Here is a 26,356-nt window from a genome sequence, read left to right as displayed (position 1 = left end):
TCAGCACTGCCTCAGCCTTTGTTCTCCAGGGGCTCTTAAACTTTCCACATATTGGACCACATGGGAATAGCAATTTTAATAAATACACATTAAAATTCTTTTATGTACATTTGTCAAACAAAAGACAGCTTACAGTAGCATCTGCTGCAGTCACTTGGAAGAGGGAAGTTAGGAAAGCAGTTGATGGATTTTATAGACTTTTGAACGCATTCTGATAGTTTTAAAGCTTGAAAAAACAAGCGCTGTAGCAACAGCCACTGCCACCATTATTTTGGCAAAGATCAGTGTTTTACCGCAGATAAACTTTTGTTACAATTACGAGAAACAGGAGAAGACAGTGGTGACACTGTATCAGAACATCTTCACTAAAGCTGAGTTATTAGAAAATTCTGTAGGACGTACAATGAACCATATCAGAATCTCGCACTGACCAAGCATATGAGAATACCTAGGTACAGCTTACAGAGACATCTATAGGTAGAGTCTGTCTAATACCTCATAATTATTTACACGAGAGCGCAAGGCTGAACTTCTACGTAGGAATTCATACAGCAAGGTGAGAAACATTTTTACAAGAAATGTCTAGTTGTGAAGTACAACAGTCATATCAAAACACATTACCAAAAACAGATGCACCATTATCACGGACACTTTACTTAAGCAATGAAGTCCGTATCCGAGATAGATAAAAGATAAAGTTCATGTGGATACAAAAAGCAAAAAAACAGTATAACCAGTAGCGTATCTCCCTAGCTTTGTGATCTTTCCGTGCACCCAGTTAAAGCTGAGCCAGACGCAAGTTTGCAGAAGACACACACAGAAACGTGCACAACCACTCATGCTGTACTGTGCATAGACTATTTGTTGTAAAATTCCTAGAATGGAGAGAACCCATACACACTCTGAAACCGAAAAACAACATAAACAATGTGGGCTATTACACTTAGCAAACAATAATACAGATTCATGAAAACAGATACAGTAGGGAAAAGGAGACGGTTTCCTAATGAAGTGAGAATAGACTAGGTCTCCAGAGCCACAGAGCCTTTAGAGAAGTGGGTCTGATTGCCCTGAATATCTCCCTGCTCAGCCGGGAAAGTAGAGAGGGTGAAGAGAAATCCCAGTAAGAGTTCTCTCTAATGTCCTTGCCCCTCACCCCAATCCTCCTGTCCACACTAACGGGATGAAAAAGCAATTCCCGGATATTTCACTTTTTCTCCGTACTTAAAAGGAGGGATTTTCTTGGGATATCTGATGCATGAACTCACCCAGATAGAAACAATCCCTGGATATTTACCCACACGCGCACGCAAGAAGAGAAAAGAACAGGCATTTCCTCACACACGCACTGAAGACGGGCCGTAGCTATTTCTCCTCTCGGACCGGGGACAGGAGGAGGACAGAGGGCTGCCCGCACCTCACGCGTGTCCGCAGCGGCTGCCCGGGCATCGCGGGCGGCGGCAGCCCCTCAGCACCGCGGTCCCACACACGCACAGGATCTCAGCCTCCCGCTTCGTGTATGGCCGCGTGGCCTCCCTCGAGCCCTCACACGTAACCTCACACCCTCACACACGTGCCCTCACGCACCCACACGTGCCCTCACACGTAACCCCACACCCTCACGCACCCACACGTGCCCTGACACGTTACCCCACATGCTCACACACACCCATGTGCCCTCACACACCCACACGTGCCCTCGCACACCCACTGGAGCCCTCACACGCACCCCCACGCCCTCACACGCTCCCGGCCAAACGCGCTCGACCTCATGCTCACAGACACTCCCTCACACACGCGCGCGCGCTCCCCGTCCCGCCCTTGCACGCTCCCTCACACTCACGGACTCGCTCCCCGGCCCTCCTTTACACGCTCCCCCTCGCACACCCCCCTCCCTCGCACACTCCCCTCACGCTCCCTCCCCCCCCCCCCCCCCCCCCCTTACACACTCGCGCCCTCTCGCGCTCCCTCTCCCCAACGGCCCCAACGGCCGGCAACAAAGCGGCGGGCAGCGCGCGGGGCGGGCGGGCGGCGGCGGGACGCGCACACGGGCACACGCACGCTCACACTCACTCACTCACTCACACACACACACACACAATGCTGCCGCAGCACCTACCAGGCGGGCAGCCTCGGCCCAGGTGCGGTCCTTCTTCTTCCTCTTGTCTTTCATGTTTGCATCTCATTGAGGTGGTTCTGAGGGGGGGGGGGGGGGGGGGGGGGGGGGGTGAGGGGGTGGGCGGGGGGAGGGCGGGCCGGGGAGGGGTGTGTGTGTGTGTGTGTGTGCGTGTGTGTGCTGTGGGGGGGGGGGCCCGCAGGGGTTCCGCACGGACAATGATACGGTGACACCGAGCGCCGGAGCCCCCGGGGCGGGAGGGGCGGGGGCGGAGGGGGAGGCGGGGGCGGAGGAGGGAGGGAGGGAGGGAGGGAGCGGGGAGGTTGGGGCGGGGGTGGGGGGAGTCGGGGGGGGGGGGGGGCCGGCTGGGTTCGGCTCCGCTCGGCTTTGCTCGGCTTTGCTCGGCTTTGCTCGGCTCCCCGGCTTGGCGCCCAGCTGACAGCCCGCGGGGTGCTCCGCCACGCTCACAACAATGCGCTCTGACGTCACAACGGGGAACGGCGCCCGCACCAAACATACCCCCCCCCCACCCCCCCCCACCCCGCTCCCGAGGAGCGCGCCCGCCGCCAAACCTCGCGAGAGCGGCTTCGGCTGTGGGGACGGGGGGGGGGGGGGGGTGCGGGACTACAACTCCCGTGGTGCAGCGCGGCGGGCGGGCTGGGCGGGGCGTCTCCCTGGGGACGCTGAGGGGCGCTGCCGGGGCGGGGGCGCCGGGGTCGGCGGGTGCCCGGCGGCGCCATCCCGCGCACGGCGCCCCGAGCCTCGCCGCCGCCCTCCCTCCGTCCCTCGCCGCCTCCTCGCGGCCCGCAGGCCTCCGCCTCGGCGCCCCCCGGGACGGGGACCCCTCCTCACGGGCGCTGCGGGGGGGGGGGAGGGGGGAGGCTGAGGGAGCGGCGGCCCCGCGGGGTTCCTACCTGCCTCCCGCCGAGCTGGGAGCGGGCACGGCCAGCCCCGGCCGAAGCGGCGGCGATGGTTTGGGTTGAGCCCGAGCTCGCGGCTGAAGTTGTCCTGTCGGAACCGGGGGAGAGGCGTCGTGTTCCCGTGCGAACAAAGGGAGCCGGTGGGCTCGGTCCATGGAACCGCTGAAGGATGTTTGTCCTTTATCGGGCGGCTTAGGATTAAGATGCCCACAGAATGGGGAGCTGCGGATTTAATACCCCTTCCTGAGTTACAGGATATTGCGATGGGAGCTTTCGCCCCTATCTCCTCCCCTCCCCCAAATATTAAAGTGTTTTTGGAATGCTATCGAAATATTTTCGGCGTTTTTTGTTCGGACTGAAATGAGTTCAAAATTATTCGGGCTTTGTATGTCGAGCTGCTCGGTGCCTGCACCCTCCTTCGTCCCTCCCCAGCAGTGCCGCTCTTCTGCTTGCCCTCCTGCTTTCCATAACGTCAAAACTGTCTTCCTACAAAGGCACAGCTCACTGGAGAGAGAAAAAAATAACAATAATAAAAAAATCACTCCCAACTAGCTCAACGTTCAGGCTGTTTTATCTAGAGAAGGACAGGGGACAGCCCTAGAGGAAGGTGAAGTGGCTCCCTGATAGCGCTCAAAGCGCTCCCTCAGGGTGCACTCAGGTGGTGGTCAGGGTTCCAGCTGTCAACACATCCCCCTCATCCTCCTCATCTTTATATTGGAAATAGCACGTGGAAGATAATTCTTCACTGTGACACCTCTTCAGATTTCTTGTTTGATTTTCACACTCAAAACCATTAACGAAAGAAACTCTATTAAAGCACTTTCTTCTGAATTTTGGGTTGACTCTACACTGTATACAATTGACCAGGGGATTTGAAATTGCCTCAGAAATGTTCTTGAGAAAAATGGTGTTGGAACTGGGAATTTTCAGGTTCAGCAGAGTTAGGTAATGTGTAACAGCTATTAAAATCATTCAGTTGTAGGAACAGCTACATATTCCTTAACTTTGATATTTACTGAATATTTTATGTCACCTTAGTAACATCTAGAAAGGAAGTGCTTGCTATTAGGATAACTCCATTGTCTACGCTTTGTTTCATTGACTTTGCTTTCTACCTTTTATGTCTCTGTCCTACTTTTCTTCTGCCTTTTATATTTCCTTGCCTTCAGTAACTTCCTACTCCTTTATGATATAAAAGAATCATTCACATCTCACCCCCATGCTAAAGACTGAATCTTTAGTTATTAACAACTTCCTTAAAGCTGCCTTTGAAATGCCCTGATTGTTTTCAGCGTTGAAACTGCATTAAAACTAAAAAAGCATAGGGAAGTTTATCAGTCACTCTCATCATAAGGAGTCTGTTTTAAGACTAAAATAAATGTTTGCATTAGATTTCTGTCCATCCACAGTTAGATGACGATCTGGTTGTTTTTCAAGTTGTGCCACATGCATAACATGATCTGAATTTCCATTACTCAGGAGAGCTGGAGAGCTTTGGTCCTGACACATTGGTGTTGGACATAGGAGGACACTCTGTAGGTAAAGAGAAATTTGGGGATCCTCTTTTTTTTAATTTATTTATTTTGTGTGTGTGTGTGTGGTGGTTTGATTGGTTTGTGCTATTGCCCGTTGCAGTCAGGATCACACTTTCATCTGGTATTTCTATGGACGTGTGGAATGATCTTTATAGTATTGCATCCTTTATATTCAGTACTGAAGAAATTGGACCAGTTTCTCTGCTGCCATTGAATTCATCTGCATCATACCTACAAAGTTTGGGTGCTCTTAATTTCCTTCTGTTGTTCAAATACAAATAGTTGGAAATCATATACTTTATGTCCCTGACCTTGTTGGAGAAAGAAAACTATTTATGTTGTTTACTGTATCAGAGCAGAGAGCTGGTGTGCATTCTGCATGCTTTCCCTCATGATAAAAAATAAAATGAATTCGTGCTGCTGCAATGTCTGCAACAAATGTAGCTGAATCCTATAAACACTGCCAGCATACCTAGAAACCAAGGGAATCAACAGCATGGTACACGGCTGGTTTAAGGGAGTTAAAAATCACATGTAAGTCTTGAGGCACAGCAGAAAAAGGTCAAATTTAGCTTATGGAAGAAAGCATTTCCTATTGATTATAGACAGTATTTACTGCATGAATTGGACCTGACACTGCAAAAGACTGTAGCCATTGCTACTCTAACTGAATTGACAATAGCAAAATTGAGAATGAGAAGTGGTGAACTACATTCAAACTGCAACCGCTGGAGCTATGGCTAAAAGCTCAGCACGTGTAACACACAACTCAGAGCCACGATCTCAGGGAAGTGTGTCCATGTATGTGCGTGTGTGCGAGATTCACGCACAAATGCAACTCTATACAAATACTGCAGAAAGATGTTATATTAAAATATGTCATGAAATTATAGCTAAGCAATATTTACGTGAAGTTACAGTGCTAGATGTTACTGTGTTGAGTGTGTGGGTAGAAGCAGTTATTTATTATGGATGCATTTGTGTCCAGTTACCTTTTCTTCTCTCAGAATAATGTCCACAGGCTACTACAGTAACGTTGGACACCAGCTTCTGAGTTTCAGTACTCAGTGAATGCATTTCCCTGCAGTGCTATAGAAGCTCGACACTTGACATATCTAGTGAAGCTACCTGAAGAACAACATTGTTCTTCTTGTTTCCTGCATAGAAAAATGACTTTTGATACATATCGCTGAATTCTTTAATGTATACAGTAATATTCCTGCCAAGCAGAAATCTGTAAACTGCAGTAAATACGCAAATACATATTGGGTGCAGTGCTTCAATATAATCAAACATTGCCGTAATACAAATTCCAGTTTCAGCTGTTACAAAAGAAATAGTATCAACTATTACATGGAAATACCAGATGTGCAGAAGGGTTTATTCACAGCATGAAAATTCAATCTAATGTGCCACTATTACAATGGAAATTATATTCTCTACAATTGAATGAGAGATGCTGAGTCACAAGATAATTAAAAAAATAGCCTGAAATGATACTAATGAAGACACTGCATTTTCTGAATTAATTTCAGCACAGCAGTAACAAAAAGCAAACTGGAGTACTTGGTTTTGTATGGACTCAAGGAAGCCAAAACCAGTCATTGTGATTGACAGTTATCTATTTACAGGTACTGACATAGTATTTGCACAGTATGTTTTCTACTCTTGATTTAAAGAATGCATATTACCAAGAATTCAGAACTCATGAGTTTCACAGCGTTTACTTAATGCACTTTTCTCTTTTATTCATATGCCGTACATACTTGAATCAACATCCAGAGCTTTTCAAATATGTTCATAATTCTTAATAACAAGCTTGGAATCTAGTATCATCTGGGTAATGTTACTGTATTTGGAAAGACTCCTGAAGCTCATGAAAACAAAACAAAACAAAAAAAACCAACCCTACAGGCTGTACTTCAACATGTCAATACAGGAGGGCTGAAGCTGAATTTTGCTAAATACTAAATTAGGTGCACAGAGTAGTCTTTTCTTGGGCACACCATCTCTCCATTGGTACTGAAAGAGGTCACAGAACACATAGGAGGGCTCACCTTTCTCCGTGGTAAAAGAAAAAAAAAGAATTACAACCATATTTTTCAGGTCTAAAAACAAGGTATATGTTGTCTATTCCTAAGTATGCAATGGTTGTAGAACCACTGTTGGTTGTAGAACTACTACTACTAAGAACGGTAAATTGTAAACCTAAAATTTAACTGGGACAAATATCATCATAGCTAAATTTCCTACCAGTGAAAGCTTTGACAGTAGTTACATTGCTCGCTTCAGTGTTCACAACCATTGTCATTACTTTTGTCTCAGGCCAGAAATGGCCAACTTCTATGAGGGGAGGGCAATCTCTTTTATTTCATAGCTCCCGAGAGGTCAGATAAGGACTTAGGTTTGTTTCTGTGGCATTGCAGCTGATCTAATAAACCCAACTGTAGCTGACTGGGGGTTGGCTTTGCCATCCCAAAAGATGTCTGGTGGTACCCCAGCGTGGACAGCCCATCAAGCTGTCACCTTCGAATCAAACTGCCTTCCAGGCAGCACCTCCCTGGGCTATGCTGGCCAACTCTTTTTCACACTGTGAATATGAGATGGCTTTTACCCAAATGCATGGAAACAACTTCTATGAGAAGTCCATTGTATGTGAACCAAGAATGATTTACAAGGTATCATAAAAGTGATAGAAGGAAAACATTTCTTTGTGCATCCACTACAGAAAAGAAGAGAACTTGCGTCTGAGGCATCACACTCAAAGCGCGTACAGATCACACCTCCCTGGCAGTTCCGCTAATGACAGAAAGACTCAGAGGAGCAGGAACCGTCTGCAGATGGCTAGCAAGATTGCTTTCATTTTTATATAGTCAAATCAAAAACACAGCAGATGATAGTTTATCTCATCTGCTCTTTTTCAGATGCTTATCTAGTTGATTATATAGAAGTTGTTGCATGGATTATAAATATGACTGCTGCAATTACAGGAGAAGAATTTAAAGCTGTTATCTTGTAGCATCTGATTTAACAGAAAATTACATATCTTCCTGTCTAGGAGGTGATCCAGGAATTCTGAATGCATGGATGCTATTCTAATACCATGTTTTAGCCTACAGAATGAACTTCATGCACAGGATAGACAGGTAATAAAATGTCACATTGAGTTATTTGGAATTTTAAGGAATTATAAAGGTGTACCAGAGAAATTACAAGCAAAACTTATACATTGTGCTCATGACAAGTCTCAGGGGATTGTCAGAACAAATCAAAAATGACACGACAAATATTCATGGCCAGAATGATACGAAGGACTGCAGTGTCCTTAAAATCACTCACCAAAATGAAAGCAAGTGACTCATGCACTACCATACCATTACAACCTACTCCTTACTTTTTTTTTCTCCATGAACAAATAACATCAGAGCCCATTTGGGCAGTTACTCTGGCTGTCTAGCTATCTGCCTGTGATAGACAACATCGTAAAGTGACCAAACACAGCATTTATATTGTGTGACATCTGCTGCTATAATCACTTTCTTTTCTGTTTTCAGCCAAGAACAAAAGCTGTAAGAATTAGTACCATTTAGCTTCTTACAATGAGGAATTTTTTCAACAACGAGGAATATATAAAAGACTGACATCAAGTTACCTTAAAGCCAATGAAGAACTAGAACATTCAGTAAAATTCTGGAAGTCTTCATAGCTAACCTGGAAGGAAAAGCTTGGGAAACTGTCTCAATGAACTAACTACAAATTTAAGAAGTAACATACTGTGTAATCACAGAAATTGCTTCCTAAACTAATGCCTGGAGAGCTACACATACTGAGTTAAACGTTGCTAAGTTGAAGATCCTAAACCTGACATAATAGCACAATCAGAGACAAAACAAGCAGTCCAACAGAAAGAAAAGTAATAAAGTTTTCATTGTCGTACTACAGATCTGCAAGTTAGATTTGTCTTTCTAAGTGCAAAACCCTGGCATCCTATGAAAAGGGGAGTCAGTTTATGTCGTCTTAAGATGGCTGGGAGAAAAAGACTACATCTATAAGCTATCTCTTGGATAAGTACACACCTGCTTGCACCTGCTTGCCAAGGGCAACATAGAAATACTTTGAATTGTTTCCTTGTAAATGGTTTTTACCTTCTCTACATAACAAAGCAAATGACACCAGATAGTCTGGTCAGTATTCTGCTAGCTGCCAATGAATATCTGCACACATCAGAAACTTTTAGATAACAAAAAATAGCACAAATAGAAAACATTAGTTTATTAACAACTCTAATTACTCAAAAAGGAGGAAAATATGGTGGTGCGGTATTGGTGATATACAGCAGAATGCATTTCTCAAATGCACCAATGTGAAAAAAAAAAAAAAAAATCAGTCCAGGGACATCTCTATGTGTTTAGTCCAGACTCTTGCTGCAGATATGGTGGGGTGGTTTTCTTCCCTTTGCTGCTTCTTTATGGAAACACACATTGGCTCTGCCACACAATATATGATACTTTGACAATAAACAGTTCTGGTTTAGGTGTATTATCATAGAATCATTAAGGTCGGAGAAGACCTCCAAGATCATCTGGTCCAACCATCCCCCTACCACCCATATCTAAATTATGTCCCCAGGCACCATGTCCAACCTTTTCTTAAACACCCCCAAGGACGGTGACGCCACCACCTCCCTGGGCAACCCGTTCCAGTGCCTGACTGCTCTTTCTGAGAAGAAATGTCTCCTCATTTCCAACCTGAACCTCCCCTGGCACAACTTGAGGCCATTCCCTCTAGCCCTATCACTAGTTACCCGTGAGAAGAGGCCAACCCCCAGCTCCCCACACCTTCCTTTCAGGTAGTTGCAGAGAGCAATTATATAGAGTATGTAGAGAATATCTTATATTTTGCCATTTGAGCTGTGCTGAGTGCAGGAACAGTGAACATTTTTTCTCCTGAACTTAGCAGATGAACCTACGTTAATTGCAAGAGCCCCTACTCAGGCAACACTTGCAGAATTAGTGCTCTTTTACATAATCACTTCTATTAGCTATTTAAATCTAAAAATTTTAAAAGCCAAGTGAAAGCTGAACAAAATAGTCTTTAAAATGACTATATATATATATATATTTTTTTATTAACAGTAAATCTATGCGTCGTAACCTGGGGCAGGGACTGATCTTTGGCAGTATGTTTGCAGTGTAGCTACCACACCAAACTGTGGTCTGTAGGCATCCCAACAATAACAATATGTATATTTAAGATAAAATTACACCCATTTGACTTATATATATTTGACTTTAAAAACTGTTAAATAATATGTTACAAAATTATATCACACGAGAAACCAGGAGCCTTAATTAAAAACATGCTAGTCAGAACAATGAGGTTAAAAATCTTAATGTCAGAGTATTTAGTGTTGGATTTCTTCAGTTTTCCTTCTGTTTTGGGTTGTTTTGTTGCTGTTGCTGTTTTGTTTTTGTTTTCTTTTTGTCCTCATCTACTCTCTGCTCGGTCTCTCGCATAAACATGCCCACACAAGAATATCCTAAATTCTATTCCAGCGAGCCATCCATTCTCTATAGTCCATGACAGATCACTTATACTCAGACCTTTAAGAAATAAAGAATATTAATATTTTAGATCACCTTTTAACCTTCTCTAAAAATTTCCCACTATAGCTAAGAATTAAATCTTTCATTGATATTCTGTATATACAGTTCACGATGCTTATTACGGGCTGCAAAAACAAATTAAAACATATTGAAATACTTAACATATGACATTTCACAGTTCAGCTGGCATGTCCAACAATATTTCCAATGATATTTCAAAGTTTAAAGCAAGCTGAAGTCTAAAGCCCTTACTCTTCCTAGACCTAAACATTCTTCAATTTAAAATATATGTGTAGCCCGCTGAAGTTCATGAGACTAGTCATGTTCAGGAAATGCTTAAACCATTAGTAGAACTAGGCTTCCCGCATGGCACAAGGTAGTACGGACATTGGAAAATATTTGTCTGGATTGCCAAGGGCACGTGGAGGAGATGCATGCCTGTGATGTCTGGATCTGCTCTTTCTTTTTAAGCCATTAAAAAATGGAAAGAGAGTGTAGCACTTTTCTCGTATGCCTTGTAGATCTTGTAGTGAGATATAGGGATAATTAATAGAGATTTATTTTTGATTTTGTCAATCTCCAAATATCTTTTAAAGCATCCTTTAAAAAATGTAAATTTATAAAGTTAATCGTGGCTTAAGAAAGTTATTTTTAAATAAACATTTAAGAATTGGACATACTCTCAGAAGATTTTGTATGTTCCTCAAGAAGAATAACCATGTATGGATGTTCACCGTCAGAACTGCAACTTACCTACATAACTACTTTGGGTTTTATATGGCCATTGTGAAGTTTATGGATTGGAAACACCTCCACTAAATTATGACAACTTAGTGAAGGTCTAATTTGGAAAATTTAAGGATTTGCAGGGCAGATGACTCCTCTTTTTAGAGCCTGAGGTTAGGGCAGGGACAGGAAGTAAAGGTTACAAGACAGATTGTGAGTAAGTGTGCAGTTCGTAATAAAGGTTTGTGGACTGTGAGCTTTTTAGATCACTACATATAGTTGGCTTTTCGGTTATATTCAACAATTATGAGGGGAAACGCCTGTAAGAAAGTTATTTTGGGAAATGAAAGAATCTAAAACATGTTACCAACAGGAGAATATCGCTTCTGATCAACTGCTTCTATAGCTGACCAGTTTGGTTCACTCAATTTGCATTTAAGAGACAATTAAAAGAATATCATAGTTTTCTGCATTCATTCTGCTAGAATTTATGACATAGGAAAGAAAAAAGTTATGCACAAGTACTGAAAATGGTTGCGAAAAATAATATGCTGCATGCACAACATGCCTTTATCAAGGCTAACCATCTATGAACATATGGGAGAAGTAAAGGGAAATAGGACTTCTTACACAAAAAGGAGTGAATGCCTTTCTTGATTTGATTTAAAATATCTAAACCGGCTATTTATCAAAGACAAGGTAACTGGTACAAGGAGGGCATTATAAGCATATTTTTTTTTTCTGAGCATAAGACAACGTTCCATGCTAATAAGCACTAAGGGAAAAAAAATCAATTATACTAAACCATGTATAAGGATATTTCAGATAGATAAATCTGTTACAGATCAGCAGCAAAAGGCACACTGTAAAACTTCCTTAAACAAAACACTGCATATGCTGCCTAAAGTTCTAGACAGAAGTTTGCCATTGAGCAAGGCACCAGCTCACAACCTATACATCATTTACACGGCATGCGGCATAGCAGTATACGTTAGCTATTATGCAATAGAATATGCTATAGCAAAAAAATACAAAGATGAGCTTTTAATCTACCACCTGATAGAGATTACTGCTCTTGATCAGATGATCCAGCACTCCCTGAGCAGTCCAAGCATATACACTGCAGCTGCATCCAGTCCCAGGTGCGTGCAGCCTGTGATTAAATGTGTCCTTGTGATTTCAAAGAAAAATTGTTAATTTAAAGTCTTCCAAATGAGGAGCAGTCTAAGGTTACTAAGAAGTATGCGATGCAGCCTCTTTAATTAAATAACTCTTTTTAAGACAAGTTCTGTAAACATTTGCACGGAGGATTCATTTTATGCATTCATGAGGTGATCACGAGAAAAATTTCTAATGCTTGCAGGCCAAAAAAGGCCAAGATGCCTGAATTAGACTCACGCAGAAAAATACATATGTCCAAGGACACAAACCCCAAAGCTGTTTAAGATTTTCCCTGTCTGGAAATGCACAAAGTCCTTGGGAGCCTGCCTGTTCTGCCACCAGTCCCATGCGTGCTTGCTTACTACACAGCTTCTGTGCGCGCCTTCTCTGAGTGTTCATGTGGGGTGCCTAAAACTACCTTAAGGATAATAAACAGAGTACAATGGGACCCCGGGTTATGTTTAGTATTTATATCTACATTAACACAGTGAAAGAAAATGGTCTACCTGCAATTGAATAATTTAACAAAGTGCATAATACTCCATCTCTTGCTTCTGAAAAATAGGAAGACATTGTTTTATTTACTTACTGTAATGTTGTAAGAGTCAGTAAGCTAGCTGGAATACACAGCTTTTCTTTGATTAGATCAAGTTTCACTTAAAATTACTCTAGCTTTACTCTTGTGGTTACCCATATGTTATTAAAGCATTTTTTCTTTTGGCATTTCCTTTGTGGGGAAGAGATTAGAACAAGAGTTTCAAGTTCCAGAATAAATGGAGGATGGTTATTCTGGTCTAAACAAGAAAAACTGTGGCTGCTGTAGTCAGGATTGCAAACCAGCTTTGGTTTAAAAAAAAAAAAAATAATCACATGTCAAATCCCACAAGGCACAGAAGGATAACATTCATATTGAGATGCTGCACCATCACAGAAATCCAATGCTCAGATCCTGGCTCTGCACCCTCTTTGAACCCCTGGCAGTCTGATATATATATATATTTTTTTCACTAGCACAGTTCTCCATCTATAACTACAGATATTAATATTTCATTTTTTCCTCCGTTTGTCTTCCTTGCTTATTCAAATTGAAAGCTTGTCAGAACAGGGACTGAAAATCTCTTGGTATGTATACATCATGAAATAAAATGGAAACCTGATCTAGGTTTGGTCTCTCAGGCTATCACATGAAAGAATTTATATATATATTTGTATATATATTAAAGTAAATGGCAGTTGTATGATATTTGAAAAAATACAATTTTCCCAGGGTAAAATTATTACCTTGTCCTTTTTTTTTTCTTTTCTTTCCTTTTTTTTTTTTTCCCCATATAGACATTTAGAGAAAGCTGAATGTTGAAATGTAGCATGGGAATGGTCCACTGTAACACTGACTGAGGGGGAGAAAATTGTCCTCTGGTGAATGAGTGTAGCTTTCTGGATATTTTCACAACTAGAACATCACAAAGATGTGAACTAGCAATAATATTATCACAAGGCAAAGCTGACTGAATTTGGCAATTCTATACAAAGGGATTTTCAGCACAGATGCAAACATCAGAATAAATTACTATCCTAATGACAATATATCCTTTCTACTTAGAATTGTTTTGATTTTTAAATAAGAAATATAAATTGCATGTCTTTTTTTTTTTTTTCTCCTTTTTGAATAATTCCATTTTCTGAGGAGTTCAAGGATCTGAAAACAGCGAGGGAAATTATCATAATTCTGTGCAATTTCACAGGCCCCCTTAACTCAGATATTCCCTACTGTTACAATTTTGTGACTGAAAGCCACAAAACCAACACTGTTAAACATAGTCAAAAGGCTTAAATTTAGATGAAGTTGGTCTTCAGTTTTAACCAAATACAGTTATCCTTCTGAAAGGTATTACTGGCTAAAATATGAACTACAGAAGAGAAATTCAGCCATAGATTTAGACCTACTTTCACTACCAGAAACTTGGAAGCCAACACGGGTTGCCTAACTTATATGGCCCTATGCTTCAACTTGCCATTAAGACCTCACAAGTCTAGAGGTAATGAATAGGTCTATATTACTTTTCTGTGATTCCAGTGAGACATATACAACACTGTTCATGCTGCTCATTTCGTCCCCCCAAGTAAACATACATCATTTTCCAATACAAAGGATTTATTTTTCATCATCAGTGAGAGGGAAAAGGTAAAAAGACACTTCCCAGATTAAATATTTCTTTGTGATCAAAAAAGAGGGACATAAAACTACAGATAAAATGTAATATGGTGACTCTTTAGGCTCTCATTATTCCTTTTTTTTTTTTTTTCAACATTTATTCTTCTAAAATCCACATTCTCAGTATTCTTTGAACACTGACAGTAGTGTTCTACCTTCTACATTTAGGAATTACAGCTTTTAGAGCATTATTCCATCTGGAACTTATAGGTTTTGACCTTTTCTCCTAAAGGCCAGATTTCAATATCTTTCCTATAATCCACATGGTATATTTTCCCATATTTTAACAGTCTCAGTGTGTTCCATAATTGGTTGATTAAAAATGCAAAAAGTTTGAGATTCAGAACAGTTTGCATTTCATGCACCTATGATATTTATACTTCAAACAGTTCCCTGACATTTTATTTGGAAACTGATACATTCTTCTTCCAAATAAATAATTCAGATAACGTATTACATTTTTGTAACTCAGGAATGAAAGTCAATACTATTCATAGTGCTGTTGACATGTCGTCTAGTAATTTATGGAATAATTATGGCCATATTTGGGATATGCCTATTCCTTACATTTCTGATCTGTCCTCCTCCAATACATCTTGACAATGTTGTTGTAATTCATGTGTAGTGTACAGACTGCATATATTTGAAGACAGACAATTCAATCCAGACAAATACATTAAAAATATAACACAGCTGTTTGGAGTTGATGTTCTCCATGATAATTTAACAGCAGACATTTTGTTAGCAATGAAGGAATTCTGCAGTTTTACCCTTTATTCCTAATACATGAGACCATGAATGCTCATTTTTACTGAATCATTATCTAAATCTGCTTAAGCTTCCAAAGAATTCAATTGATATATATATGAAATACTTTATTTTAGAAAGTGAGTGGGGGTTGTATGTAGCATTATACATACTAGAAAATAATTCCTCAGCAGCTTAATCCAATTTTATACAAATATATAGCCTTATTTATAATTTTATCAGTTTAATTTTCTCAGTTAAAAGAACTACACAAATAAGTGGATGTATTTCCTCCTTAGTATTTTCAATAATTCTTAAGACTGTATTTTACAAGTGTTTTCATCTAAAAAAACAAACAAACAAAAAACAAACAGCAACAACAAAAAACACCACTACCACCACCACCACCACCACCAAAAAAAAAAATTGTTTATGTTGGAAAGAGAGAAAATATTTCAAAGAACAAGTCAGAGAACTTTCAACTGTTATTAACACAAAATAAAGAATGGGGAATTTGACTCATAGAAGAAAATCATTCAGAATTTTGCCATGACTTCATGAGGTCAGGATTTTCCATCCCCCCACTATATTACCTGTGAGTGTTGATTTTATGCATCTTGTTGAAATTCGTGTTTCCACAGTACATGGCTATTATTCCATGAGGTGTCGAATTTGCTAGTATAGCACTACTAACAGGTAAAAAGCACAACTAATGCAAGTCAACACATGTAACATATCTTATAAACCTGCATGCATATTGTGATTCATTATCATCTAAAAACAGTTCCATCAGAAGCGACATGGCTATTCACTTTGTGAAAACAGTTCATTAAAAAAAAATTATTTAGAAATTAACATATTTGTCATGTTCTCTGAAATAACTGAAAATATAATTAAAATATCACGATTGGGTTTACTGAGAGTAATAACTACCAGACTCCTTTTGTTTAAATTTACATTTTTTTTAGGAGACCATTGATAATTTATTTAAAATAATTCCATGAGAAAATTAAGTATTAATTATGAAATTACTATTTCATAATGGCACCATAGAAAAATGCAAATCAGATCCAAGAAAAGATTGGCATGCTTAATTATTTTTCTGTAGTACTCATTTTCTTTCATCATAAATGAACACTGGAATAATTTCATTAACAAAAATATTTCAATAATATGAGAGCATTTAAAAAACTTGATTATTGATAAAATATATCTTGTCACAGTTACCTGATTATGCCCACAATTAAGAGAATAATCAGTCTCTGGCTGTTGATCAAAAATTAAGCCCAGAGAAAATACATATAAAACAATCTGAGATTGTAATTAGATACTATTTGGTAAGCAGAAGTGTTAGCAAATCTGGAGTGGCAGAATGGGGGAAGTTTGACTAATTTTATTGTAATTATTTAACATAACTTTTATTTATGTTGTAGAAATTGTTTATATTTCTTTTTATCTCTGGTCAGATTTTTTTCTTGTAGAAACCCATAGAAGAAAATATCTCATCTGGAAGGATGGTCATTATTTAAATATAACAGAACATAGAAAGTACAGAAATATCTCTGTGCTCCATGCATCAAATATATAAATATATAAACTTCCTGTACCGGTGAATGTTTTAGATTACTTCCATATATATAACCACTCTAAAAATTACCAGCGACAATGTTATTATGGGAACACTTGCCTTTTTTAGAAACGGACTGCAGAGCAAATGTTATTAATAAATTGTGAGCCCCCAAATGAAGATGTGGTAGGTACTGTATTTCTTTGCTGAATACTCTCATAACCAACAGAACATTATGTAGGTTTTATTTTGCAGATTGTGAAGTCATTACAGAAGAGCTCTTCGTAGAAATGGAAAGTCTGAAAATATCATTTTGGTGTTGAAGCAAAAGAGGGCTACATCATTAACAGGAAACTATTGCCTTTATTAAAGGAAAAGGTTTCAATTTGGTACATTTTTTTTAAATACCATTTAGCTGGAAATACAAACATTGCATTTGTAGATTCTGATTTAGAATGACATTCCCTTCCCCCATTTGCATTTTATTTGAGATAAAAAATAACAGTAGCTGCATCTACTTTCTCATTTTATTTCAGATAATTCTTTCATCTGCCAAGCACCTCTTCCCAAGACTCTGCTGTGCTCCCTGTAGATTGAATCCCTCTGAGATCTAACTTACGCTCCAACAAAGTAGGTAAAAAAAAAACAAATGATAAAATAGTGAACTTAATTTAATTAAAATACCAGGTAGAGCACTACAGAGCTTCTGGGAAATATTTCCACTGTCAAGGTCTAAGCAATGTTGGCACTTTCTAAAAATTCCAAGTAGTGTATCAGTTAGTTCTGTATTACTCAATTTATAACATTTTTTATTTAATCTCTTTCTGCTGCAGTATTTTTTAAATCAAAGGTCCTGGGAGGATCTTGATATAAAGCCTTCTTATCCACAAAAGGAATTCTGTTTGATATATGGGTATACTAGAAACTACAACAGTGGTATATCCAAATGTATGTGCAAACTACTAACTGCATTTTTAATTACTGCAAAGAAATGAAACGTCTCTTTTAAATGTAATAACCTATTTCTTGACAAGTCCACATGGCTTCATTTTCTCCTTTAAAATAAACATCTGCAGTTACTTAGGAATGTATTTAGCAAGTACAGCAAGTATTAAAAGCAATGATAGAACGGTAGTAGTTTACATGCTGGCACAGACCAATATGATTAGGGAATCCATTTTCTCCTTTCTCTTTTGCTTTTTTATTACATATACTCCTAGGCAATTTAGATAGCACGTAAAATCATTCATGAGCATAACAGACAAAATAAATCAAAGAAAATTCTGCTGCTATTTCTTTACAATGTAATGAAAACCTTAGAATGCTTTTTCAAAATCTGTTACATATATATTATTTAGTCTTGGGCTCTCACCAGATATCATACCATGAAAATATACTGCAAATAGAAAGACATAATTTTTTTGTTCAGTAATATCCATGATGATAATGATGCAAAATAAGAATGTCACTTTCTTCAACTAAAACAAACATTATCCAACAATATGCATTTTCAACTTATATGAAATGTTAACTAGATTAAAAATTCATTAGATCCATAATAGAGATCTCTGAAATTCAGAAAAAAAAAAAATCTCTTCAGTGGATTTCTTCAGACTTGTCCAATGAGGGCTACTTTAATAAGAGTTCAAACAATAAAGTATAATTAAGGGCTTAAGAGCATCGCTGCTGAGAGTACATGGGCAGTTGTAAGTATACATGATTTAACCCTTTACATTATATCAGAATCATGCTGATAGTTAGAAAACACACTTGCTTTCTCACAAGGCAATAAAATATAAGCTGTTTAATCTGCTTTTTTTTGAAAGTCAATCAAAACCATGCAATTTTAAGACTTTAGACTTTCCATGACAAAAGTTTTGAAGGACAATTCAAACAGGGGAGATGTGGATTGAGGTATATCAATTGCAGTCTGGAAAAAAAAAAAAAAAGAAAAAAAAAAGAACAATTATTCTTTTTATCCATCTTCAATTATTTAGTTGAAGTTTCACTTAAGCTATATAATAAATAGTTAAAAATATTGCTTTCCATACATGAGATATAAGATAATATTACTGGCAAGACTTCAGTTTTAGGCAGCTTCCAAGTTGCTAAACACTTCTGGTTGCCAACAGTACACTTTGGAAGGTATTTACGTTGGCTCTTTTTCTCATTGTTATGTTCATTGGAAATTCCATGAAAAAACAAAAAATAAAAAACATCTCAAGTTGACTCCACTGCTTTCTGCTGCTGTTAGTACTATATTGTGTATAAACATAGCTTCCATCTAAAATACAGTTAGGAACCTCTTCTGGTTCAGTGTCATCTCATAGGAGTGCTTATGTAAGGAAGGGATCTCAGGAGAAAAACAAACAAAAAAAAAACCCTGCTGTTATGATAAACAGGAAATTATATGGTGAATATCAAAGAGGGTACAAAATATGTTCTTTGTCAAAATATTTGAAATTATTTTCATGACAAATAATTTAAGGTAATATTATTTTTGAAATTGTCAGATTTTTCATCATGAAATTTTTGAGATAAAATTTTCTGTTAAAGAACAGGATTTTAAGCATTTTTACGGGAAATGACAAGGGAACAGGTATAAAAATATTTCTCCAAACTGAAAAATCAAAACAATTTAAAAACAAATGTATTTCTGTTCTGGTGTATACAAATGAATGAATGAAACATTGAATGAATGAATCATACAGAGGAATTATAGAATAATTTAGATTGGAGGGGATCCCTGGAGGTCACCTCGTCCAACCCACTGGTCAAAGCAACTTCAAAGGTAAACCGGGTTATACAGCCATATCCAGCTGAGTTTTGGACATTCCATAGAATCATAGGATGGTTTGGGTTGGAAACCCAAGATGACCTTAAAGATCATCTAATCCGACCCTCCTGCCATGGGCAGGTACACCTCCCACTAGACCAGGTTACCCAAAGCCCCATCCAGCCTGGCCATCATTTGCATTGATAGAAATATTCATAGACATATGCTAAAAAAAATATAATAATAAATAAATATTAAGAATGTCTTCTTCGAGGGAAATAAAAAACATTAACTAAAAACAAAATCTTACACAACTAATTCATGTGAGAAAAGCTGAAGTGTGTGGCACCAGCATTTGAACATCAGGCAGGGAGAGTCTCTGATAAATAAGATATAGTAATGGTTGGCAAAGCCTGTAGATGATAAAGCAGGTTGAGTATCACAGTGCACAACCAGGTATTGCTTTTCAGTCATGAAACAAATAGGAAAGAATATGGATACTTTTCTGTATTAATTTGAATAAAGTCTCAGGTTAAAAAAAATGTTTGTGGTTTTTTTTTTGTATGTTTCTCTGTGTGGGGTTCTTTTTGAATGTGGGGGTGTATATTTATTAATTCACAAACTAGTAGCCTGTGGAAGGTTTTTCTGTGTGTTCAGTGGTCTTTGGATGCCATTCTGCATAAAGATTCCTGATCCTATATCGTTGCAAAGCAAGAATCTTAAAAAGAGAAGTAATGACAATGAGTCAATGAAATAGCAACTGGAATCAGTTTTGCTAATGGGTAATTTCTAGTTAGGAGTGCTGACAATCATACATTAATGTGCATATTTCTGGATTATGTAGAAACACAGATCCATATTTTAGTATTTCTCATACACAGATGTATTTTGGGGGAAGAAACAAAGAAACAAGCCCTCAGCTGGTTTAAATCAATGTTTTGTTTTTACTTATTTTGTTAAAATTGATTTTTATGTCATTTCTAGGTCTTAGATTCAGCATTTTCTAATCCATAACTTACCTTTAAATGAATATAAAGTCAACCATAGTTTTACAAACAGTATTATTTCCCTGCCACGTAGTGATGCATTTCCATATCTATTATTAATGCCTTGGTTGCTACTGTCTCTTTTAAATTACTGTGTGCATTAAGCCTCTAGCATGTGTTTGTGTGCATTATCTTCACATGCCTCATCTTGTTCTCATGCTCTGATCTGAGTGGGGAACTCTTCTATTTAAATTCAAGACAGCAGCTTCTGAGTTATTAACAACTCTGTCACAAGAATTTGCATCTGCTGTCCCATCATGGTGGGAAGACAATGTCTGTCTCACTACACCATGTATTTTGATACCAGATATGATCTTTATCAGTTGTTCAACACAAACTAACTAGGCTCAAGTGAGTAACTCTATTCCTTTACTGACAGTTTCTGTTAGACTTACAGGAATCAACAGCAGTTGGCTAGATAGAAAGAGGTATCCTGCAAAATTCCTGCCACAGCTAGCTAATTCAACAGAGACAGCATTTATGTACATAGAGACACTAACCCTATAAAAATGTTTCTGCTCATCACGGTACCTGTGTTTCAGCACAAGAAATGTTAATTTTGTGAGAGCCATGATAACTTTCATGTGCAAGGGTATTAATTTAGGCAGCCAAGACACCATTTCTAAGCATAATATTTGGCTTTTCAGCATTGTCATAACTGCAGCTTGTTCTAGAGCATTGCATGAATAATTGAATATTTGCTTTCACAGCCAAAGTGAAAAATATGTGTGGTGGGAATGAGACATAAAGAACCAAATTGTGACTTTTCACACTAAAAATAAAGGAAGTTCTATGCTAAATAAACATCCTGTTTGTTCTGTAACAGCATTTTTATTTTCAGGCACTTGAAAGAAAAGAAAAGCATATAGAGATCCACATATACAAAACTGTTTCAATTCAGTAAGCCAGTACTGGAGCAGCCAACTCAGATTCAAGACTGCCATATCTAGTGTTTTCTTCTACCTTGAGGAGCTCAAGCTCATATTTTTAATCCCATGAGGATGCCTTAAAGAAACTGTGCCTCAGCAAATCTTACTCAAATATTTCACCATTTCACACAGGATCACAAAATGGTTGAGGTTGGAAGGGACCTCTGGAAGTCATCTGGTCCAATCCCCCTGCTCAAGCAGGGCCATGTAGAGAATATTTGAGACCATAATATAGACCATGGGGAATCTGCAACTTGCTGGAAAATCCTCTTCCTCCAGTTTCCATACTAAGATCTTCTCCACTGCTACTAAGTAATGATCTGAAGTGGCTTGTTCTGATTGCATTTGACTAGTATTTCTCACTTATTAATGTAATTTGAATAATTACAACACACCATTATAAAATTGAAAAATACATTTGATAGAACAACCTGTAAGATTCCAATAAAAATTCTGCATAAAATTCTCTCTTTTGTGTCCGTCCACAATTTTATATAAAGCACTGCTGCTGAGAGCTCATTTCAATGATACAGCTTGTTGCAATGCAATTGCCACAACAAGGGATAGAGCAGCAGTAGTATATCCTGCAGTACACTTTGTTTTCTCCCACCCTACTTGTTACATGATGAGCTATTAGAGTATTATAAGAAGAGCTTAAACATCCCTCCAAAACACGAGGAGTTCTTCAAAGTTGTGGAATGGCCAACTGATAATGCTAAATACAATTAATTTTGCACTGCTTGATTTGTTGAAAACAGACAATAAGAAATGAATCTGGGACACATTCTGTTTTCCCACTTAAGACAATACTGTATTAATAAAATTTTGCATAAATGCTGAAAATGTAAAACCACTTTAAAAGGCAACCTTAGGGTCTGGTTTTGTTCTGAAAATGTACTTAATGAAAACAGCCCACTGCTAAACAAGTATATTCTCTCCTCATATCCGCTAAAACATTTGTAATGCATATAATGAGTAATTGGGAGGGAGGTTCAGCTTTATGTATCCCTATTAGCATGGCAAGGTGAGTCGGACTGTCTTGCTGCTTGCACATTGCCAAAATTAGTGTTAAGTTACAGACAGTTAAATTTTCCATATATGTAATTAAGGACAAAACTTGGACAGCTAATAAAATTTATTAGTGATTAAGTATGAAAAAGAAGGAAAAAGAAAAAAAGAAGGGAATGAAAGGTTTTATGTTACCAACATTTTGGTTCAAAGCAGTTTCAGCCAGTCACACAAATCAGACTGGGCAACTCCTTTCCATTCCTTCAGATGTAGCACAGAAAGATAGCTCAGAAGCAGGGAGTTTGTTTGGGGCAAACTCAGGTCCTGAGGTTTTGAGATTGGGTGATTTTAGGCACCCCATTCTGGAGGAAAGCATTAAGTTCTTAGCTACCAGTTAGGTGCATAAATACTGTTGCAGATGCTGGCTAGGTGCATCTTCTGACATGGCCTAATCTCTCTCCAATATTTGTTCTTTCATCTTCTTCATTGGTGCAGAAGATACATAATTCTGTGTTTGCTTTTGTATTTTTTATTTTCATACATGTAAAAAATTCTCAATTACATTGCAGAAAAGATGATTAAAGAAGTAGACCCTGAATTTCAGTATTGCAACTCAGCATTCAGTGCTAAAACCAAGGCTTCTAACAAAGTTCAGTATGCCTTGCTGCAGTGTATGCAGGCTGGAACAAATGGCAGAATTGGTCCCACATTTTCAAGTTTTCCAATTTCTGTAACACACACCATGCAGACCATCTCCTTTCCTTTGCAAACTGATCTGGCATATGTTTTACTGACAATAACAAAGAAAAAAATAACAGTTGTGGACAGTGGAACAAGCCTATATAAGAGTGAAATAATCCTTATTTTAGAGTAAGGTGCCTTTTTCCAATATTCATTTATTCATTTTACGTTCTGTGGACTATAAAATAAATATGTGAAAAATTCTCAAAACAGTGATGGGTAGTACATGTTCAGGATTTTTCTGTTAAGACCATAACCAATCTTTTATAAGGGTGAAAGATTATAAGAGAGGTGCAAAGAGATGTTCACAGGAGATACTTGTTGGTTATCAGACAAATGAGTAGTTAGTGATCTATATGTGTTTTTTTTTTTTCCATGTTATATACACCTATAATTCCATAATTGCAAAACTTTCCTTGAGATACCTATATGTGAGTAAACATTATGTGCTTAGTCTTGCTTCTTTTGAACATTGATCCTACCTTTCAAAGCATACAGCCGTAAGAATAATCTTCTTGCTATTCTAAAAGAAAAAAGAACCTGTGAAATTAATAAATATATTAATACACTGTTGAAGCTTTATTCCCAAGTATGAATAAATTATGGACCTAACTACAAAGACACTCAACTTTCGGGTAAATCTAGTTTTTACTAACACCGTCTACATTTTCTAAATGTATTAGATAGCTGGCAGCTATCTAAATGATTTTTTTTTTCTTAATTTTTTTCAAGAAATTCTACAACTAAGGATGACCACAGAAGTCTTACAATAGGAATCAAAATATTAGACATGTTCTTTTTCTCACAATAGCTACAAAGATCAGTAACTACTCCGCAAGATCAAACACAGTAACAGTGAAATTTGTGCATTTGTGAAGCTCCCGTCATTGCTTCCAGAGTTGTTTCCTTTTTCCTTGCAAAAGCCTAGAAGAAGGCAGAAATTGTGTGTTGCCAAATGAGTAGTGATAAATCACAATATGAGAAACATGCAACAGCCTGGGGTCTGAAGTCCTGGATTTTGCCTGAAAAAGTAAAAATGCACTATCTATCTCCTTTATGTATCTCCACTCTTCAGTCTTGGTAAAAAATAATCATCTCAAGGTTACAATTATGATTTCAAAACCTACAAATAATCTAGGAACATAGTATTTCTTCTCCTGATGATTGCTGCCCCATAGTTTTTTTGAGTAGTGAAGAGTATTTTTTCGTTCTTTGTAAAAACGGTAATTACTTTGAGGTATCTATCTCAACGCAATACAATTAGAGAGATAAGAGTAGTTTTGAATTCTAGTGTGCCAATGCTATTAATCCATCTCATTGCATGAATCAGAGACTCACAGAATGGCTGAGGCTGGAAGGGATGCCTGGAGGTCACCTGGTCCACCCCCCTGCCCAAGCAGGGCCACTCACAGCAGGATGCCCAGGCCCATGTCCGGGCGGCTTTGGAAGATCTCCAAGGAGGGAGCTCCACAGCCTCTCTGGGCAACCTGTGCCAGTGCTCCGCCACCCGCACATGAAGAAGTGCTGCCTGGTGCTCAGAGGGAGCCTCCTGTGTGCCAGTTTGTGCCCATGGCCTCTTGTCCTGGCACTGGGCACCACTGAACAGAGCCTGGCTCTGTCCTCTTGGCACCTCCCTTCAGGTATTTACAGACATTGAAGAGATCCCCCTGAGCCTCCTCTTCTCCAGGCTGAGCAGTCCCAGCTCTCCCAGCCTCTCCTCATAGGAGAGGTGTTCATTCACTATCTCTGTGGCCCGTTGCTGGACCCTCCCCAGTATGTCCGGTTCTTTCTTGTACAGGGGGGCCCAGAACTTGACCCAGCACGGCAGGTGTGGCCACACCAGCACTGAGCTTGGGGGAAGGATCACCTCTCTCGACCAGAGTCTCTCGACTCCTCCTAATGCAGCCCAGGATGCCATTAGCCTTTTTCATGGCTGGGGCACATTTTCACCTGATCCACTTTTACTACGGTAAAAAGCACTTACATCTTCCCTTCTCTAAGGTTATACTGAGGAAGTAAGGTGAGGTAAGGCAAACACTTCACACCCCCACTGCCCTTTCTTTTTCTCTTTGAAAACATAGGTGTTGAACATGCTAAAACACATAGAAAGCACAAGGAAGTGATGAGAAGGGCACACAGGGAAACGGATTTTTTGGTTGTGTCCTCAATTTTTCCAACTTTTTTTTTTCTTTTTTTTTTCTGATGCAGTACAAGGTGTTAAAATAGAAGGCAAAGGTTATTTTAGGAGTAAATATAAGCTTGTATCAGTTCCAAGGCACTCTTTTCCTATTCCCCCAACTTAATTTTGAGCTCCTACTTTATAATAAGGGAGAGGTACAGAAGGCTGAGAATATACTTCTCATGAGGGAAACCCAGATTTAATTAAGTCTTATAGGAGCCCTACTCTCTAGTCAAATTTGAGTGAAATAGTTTCTCACATCATTATACCGCTGTGCAAGAATTTGCAGGGGTCGATTTTAATGACAGCGACTGAGAGACAGCAGCAGTGGGGACTGCTCTGGACCAGGCTGGCGAACGGATAATTTACATAGGGATGAATTACACGGGCAAGGGTTGTCTCTATTCTCCCAGACAGCGGTTCCCGAGGATTTTTGGACGGAGGAGCGCCGTCACCCCGCGTAAACGCTCCGGAGGCTGGGCGGGAGCGGGCCGGGGGCCACCCCGGCGGGGGGTCTCGCTAGGCAGGCCTGGAACCGAGGCCCGGGGCGGCTCCCCCCCCCCCGCCGCTCCGTTACCGAGGAACGGCCAAACGGACGCCGCGGCCGGGGCGGCGGCGGGCGGCCGCTTCCCGCCCGCCCGGAGCCGTGAGTAGCGGGCGGCGGGCCCGGGGCTGGCGCCTGGCGGAGAGCCCGGCTTGGCGGCCGCTCAGACGGCGGGCCCCGGCCGCGCTGGGGGAGCTGGGGGGGCTCCCTAATTCCAACCCCCTGCCATGGGCAGGGACACCTCCCACCAGACCAGGCTGCCCAAAGCCCCATCCAGCCTGGCCTTGAGCACCTCCAGGGATGGGGCATCCACAGCTTCTCTGGGCAACCTGTGCCAGTGCCTCACCACCCTCTGAGTGAAGAATTTCTTCCCAGTGTCTAATCTAAACCTACCCTCTTTTAGGTTAAGACCATTGCCTCTTGTCCTATCACTATCTACCCAAGTAAAGAGTCCCTCTCCATCCTTTTTATAAGTCCCCTTTAAGTATTGAAAGGCCACAATGAGGTCTCCCCGGAGCCTTCTCCAGGCTGAACAGACCCAAC

The 26,356-nt window shown here is 39.7% G+C and overlaps 2 protein-coding genes and 2 long non-coding RNA genes across 24 annotated transcripts in view; 2 read left to right on the top strand and 2 right to left on the bottom strand.

The window, feature by feature from the left end:
* ASXL3 (ASXL transcriptional regulator 3) overlaps nucleotides 1-3,485 on the bottom strand; it is a 135,213-nt gene extending 131,728 nt beyond the window's left edge. For 6 of the 15 annotated variants that reach the window (XM_066992907.1, XM_066992909.1, XM_066992910.1 and 3 more), the window contains exon 1: nucleotides 1,342-1,907. Coding sequence is in view for 3 of the 15 variants with exons in the window: in XM_066992902.1 (XP_066849003.1) it covers nucleotides 3,031-3,191 (161 nt within the window). In the remaining 12 variants the exon portion in view is untranslated. Of the gene's footprint in view, nucleotides 1-1,297; nucleotides 1,909-2,119; nucleotides 2,235-3,030 lie in introns of those variants that run through there. The other 9 variants (XM_066992913.1, XM_066992911.1, XM_066992903.1 and 6 more) reach the window with 7 other exon arrangements.
* On the top strand, nucleotides 1,955-9,922 carry LOC136790177 (uncharacterized). Its single transcript, XR_010829663.1, has 3 exons — nucleotides 1,955-2,141; nucleotides 7,630-7,717; nucleotides 8,126-9,922. It is a non-coding gene; the product is annotated as an uncharacterized lncRNA (long non-coding RNA).
* Nucleotides 9,923-17,865: 7,943 nt separating this feature from the next.
* Nucleotides 17,866-25,662, bottom strand: LOC106038439 (uncharacterized). 2 transcript variants are annotated; one of them, XR_007158590.2, is made up of 3 exons: nucleotides 25,529-25,662; nucleotides 23,573-23,630; nucleotides 17,866-18,520 (listed from the first exon to the last, which is right to left on the bottom strand). It is a non-coding gene; the product is annotated as an uncharacterized lncRNA (long non-coding RNA). The 2 variants fall into 2 exon arrangements; XR_001208604.3 differs by lacking the exon at nucleotides 17,866-18,520 and adding an exon at nucleotides 21,951-23,139.
* A 108-nt stretch (nucleotides 25,663-25,770) lies between these two features.
* The window catches only part of CCDC178 (coiled-coil domain containing 178), a 181,039-nt gene continuing 180,453 nt past the window's right edge, over nucleotides 25,771-26,356 (top strand). For 2 of the 6 annotated variants that reach the window (XM_048049356.2, XM_066992901.1), the window contains exon 1: nucleotides 25,771-25,915. The gene's annotated coding sequence lies outside the window, so the exon portion shown is untranslated. The remainder of the gene's footprint in view (nucleotides 25,916-26,356) is intronic. The other 4 variants (XM_048049358.2, XM_048049355.2, XM_048049359.2 and 1 more) reach the window with 3 other exon arrangements.

The sequence above is a fragment of the Anser cygnoides genome, chromosome 2 (genome assembly GCF_040182565.1).
Source record: "Anser cygnoides isolate HZ-2024a breed goose chromosome 2, Taihu_goose_T2T_genome, whole genome shotgun sequence".
NCBI lineage: Eukaryota > Metazoa > Chordata > Aves > Anseriformes > Anatidae > Anser > Anser cygnoides.
This window is presented reverse-complemented; position numbering and strand designations above follow the sequence as displayed.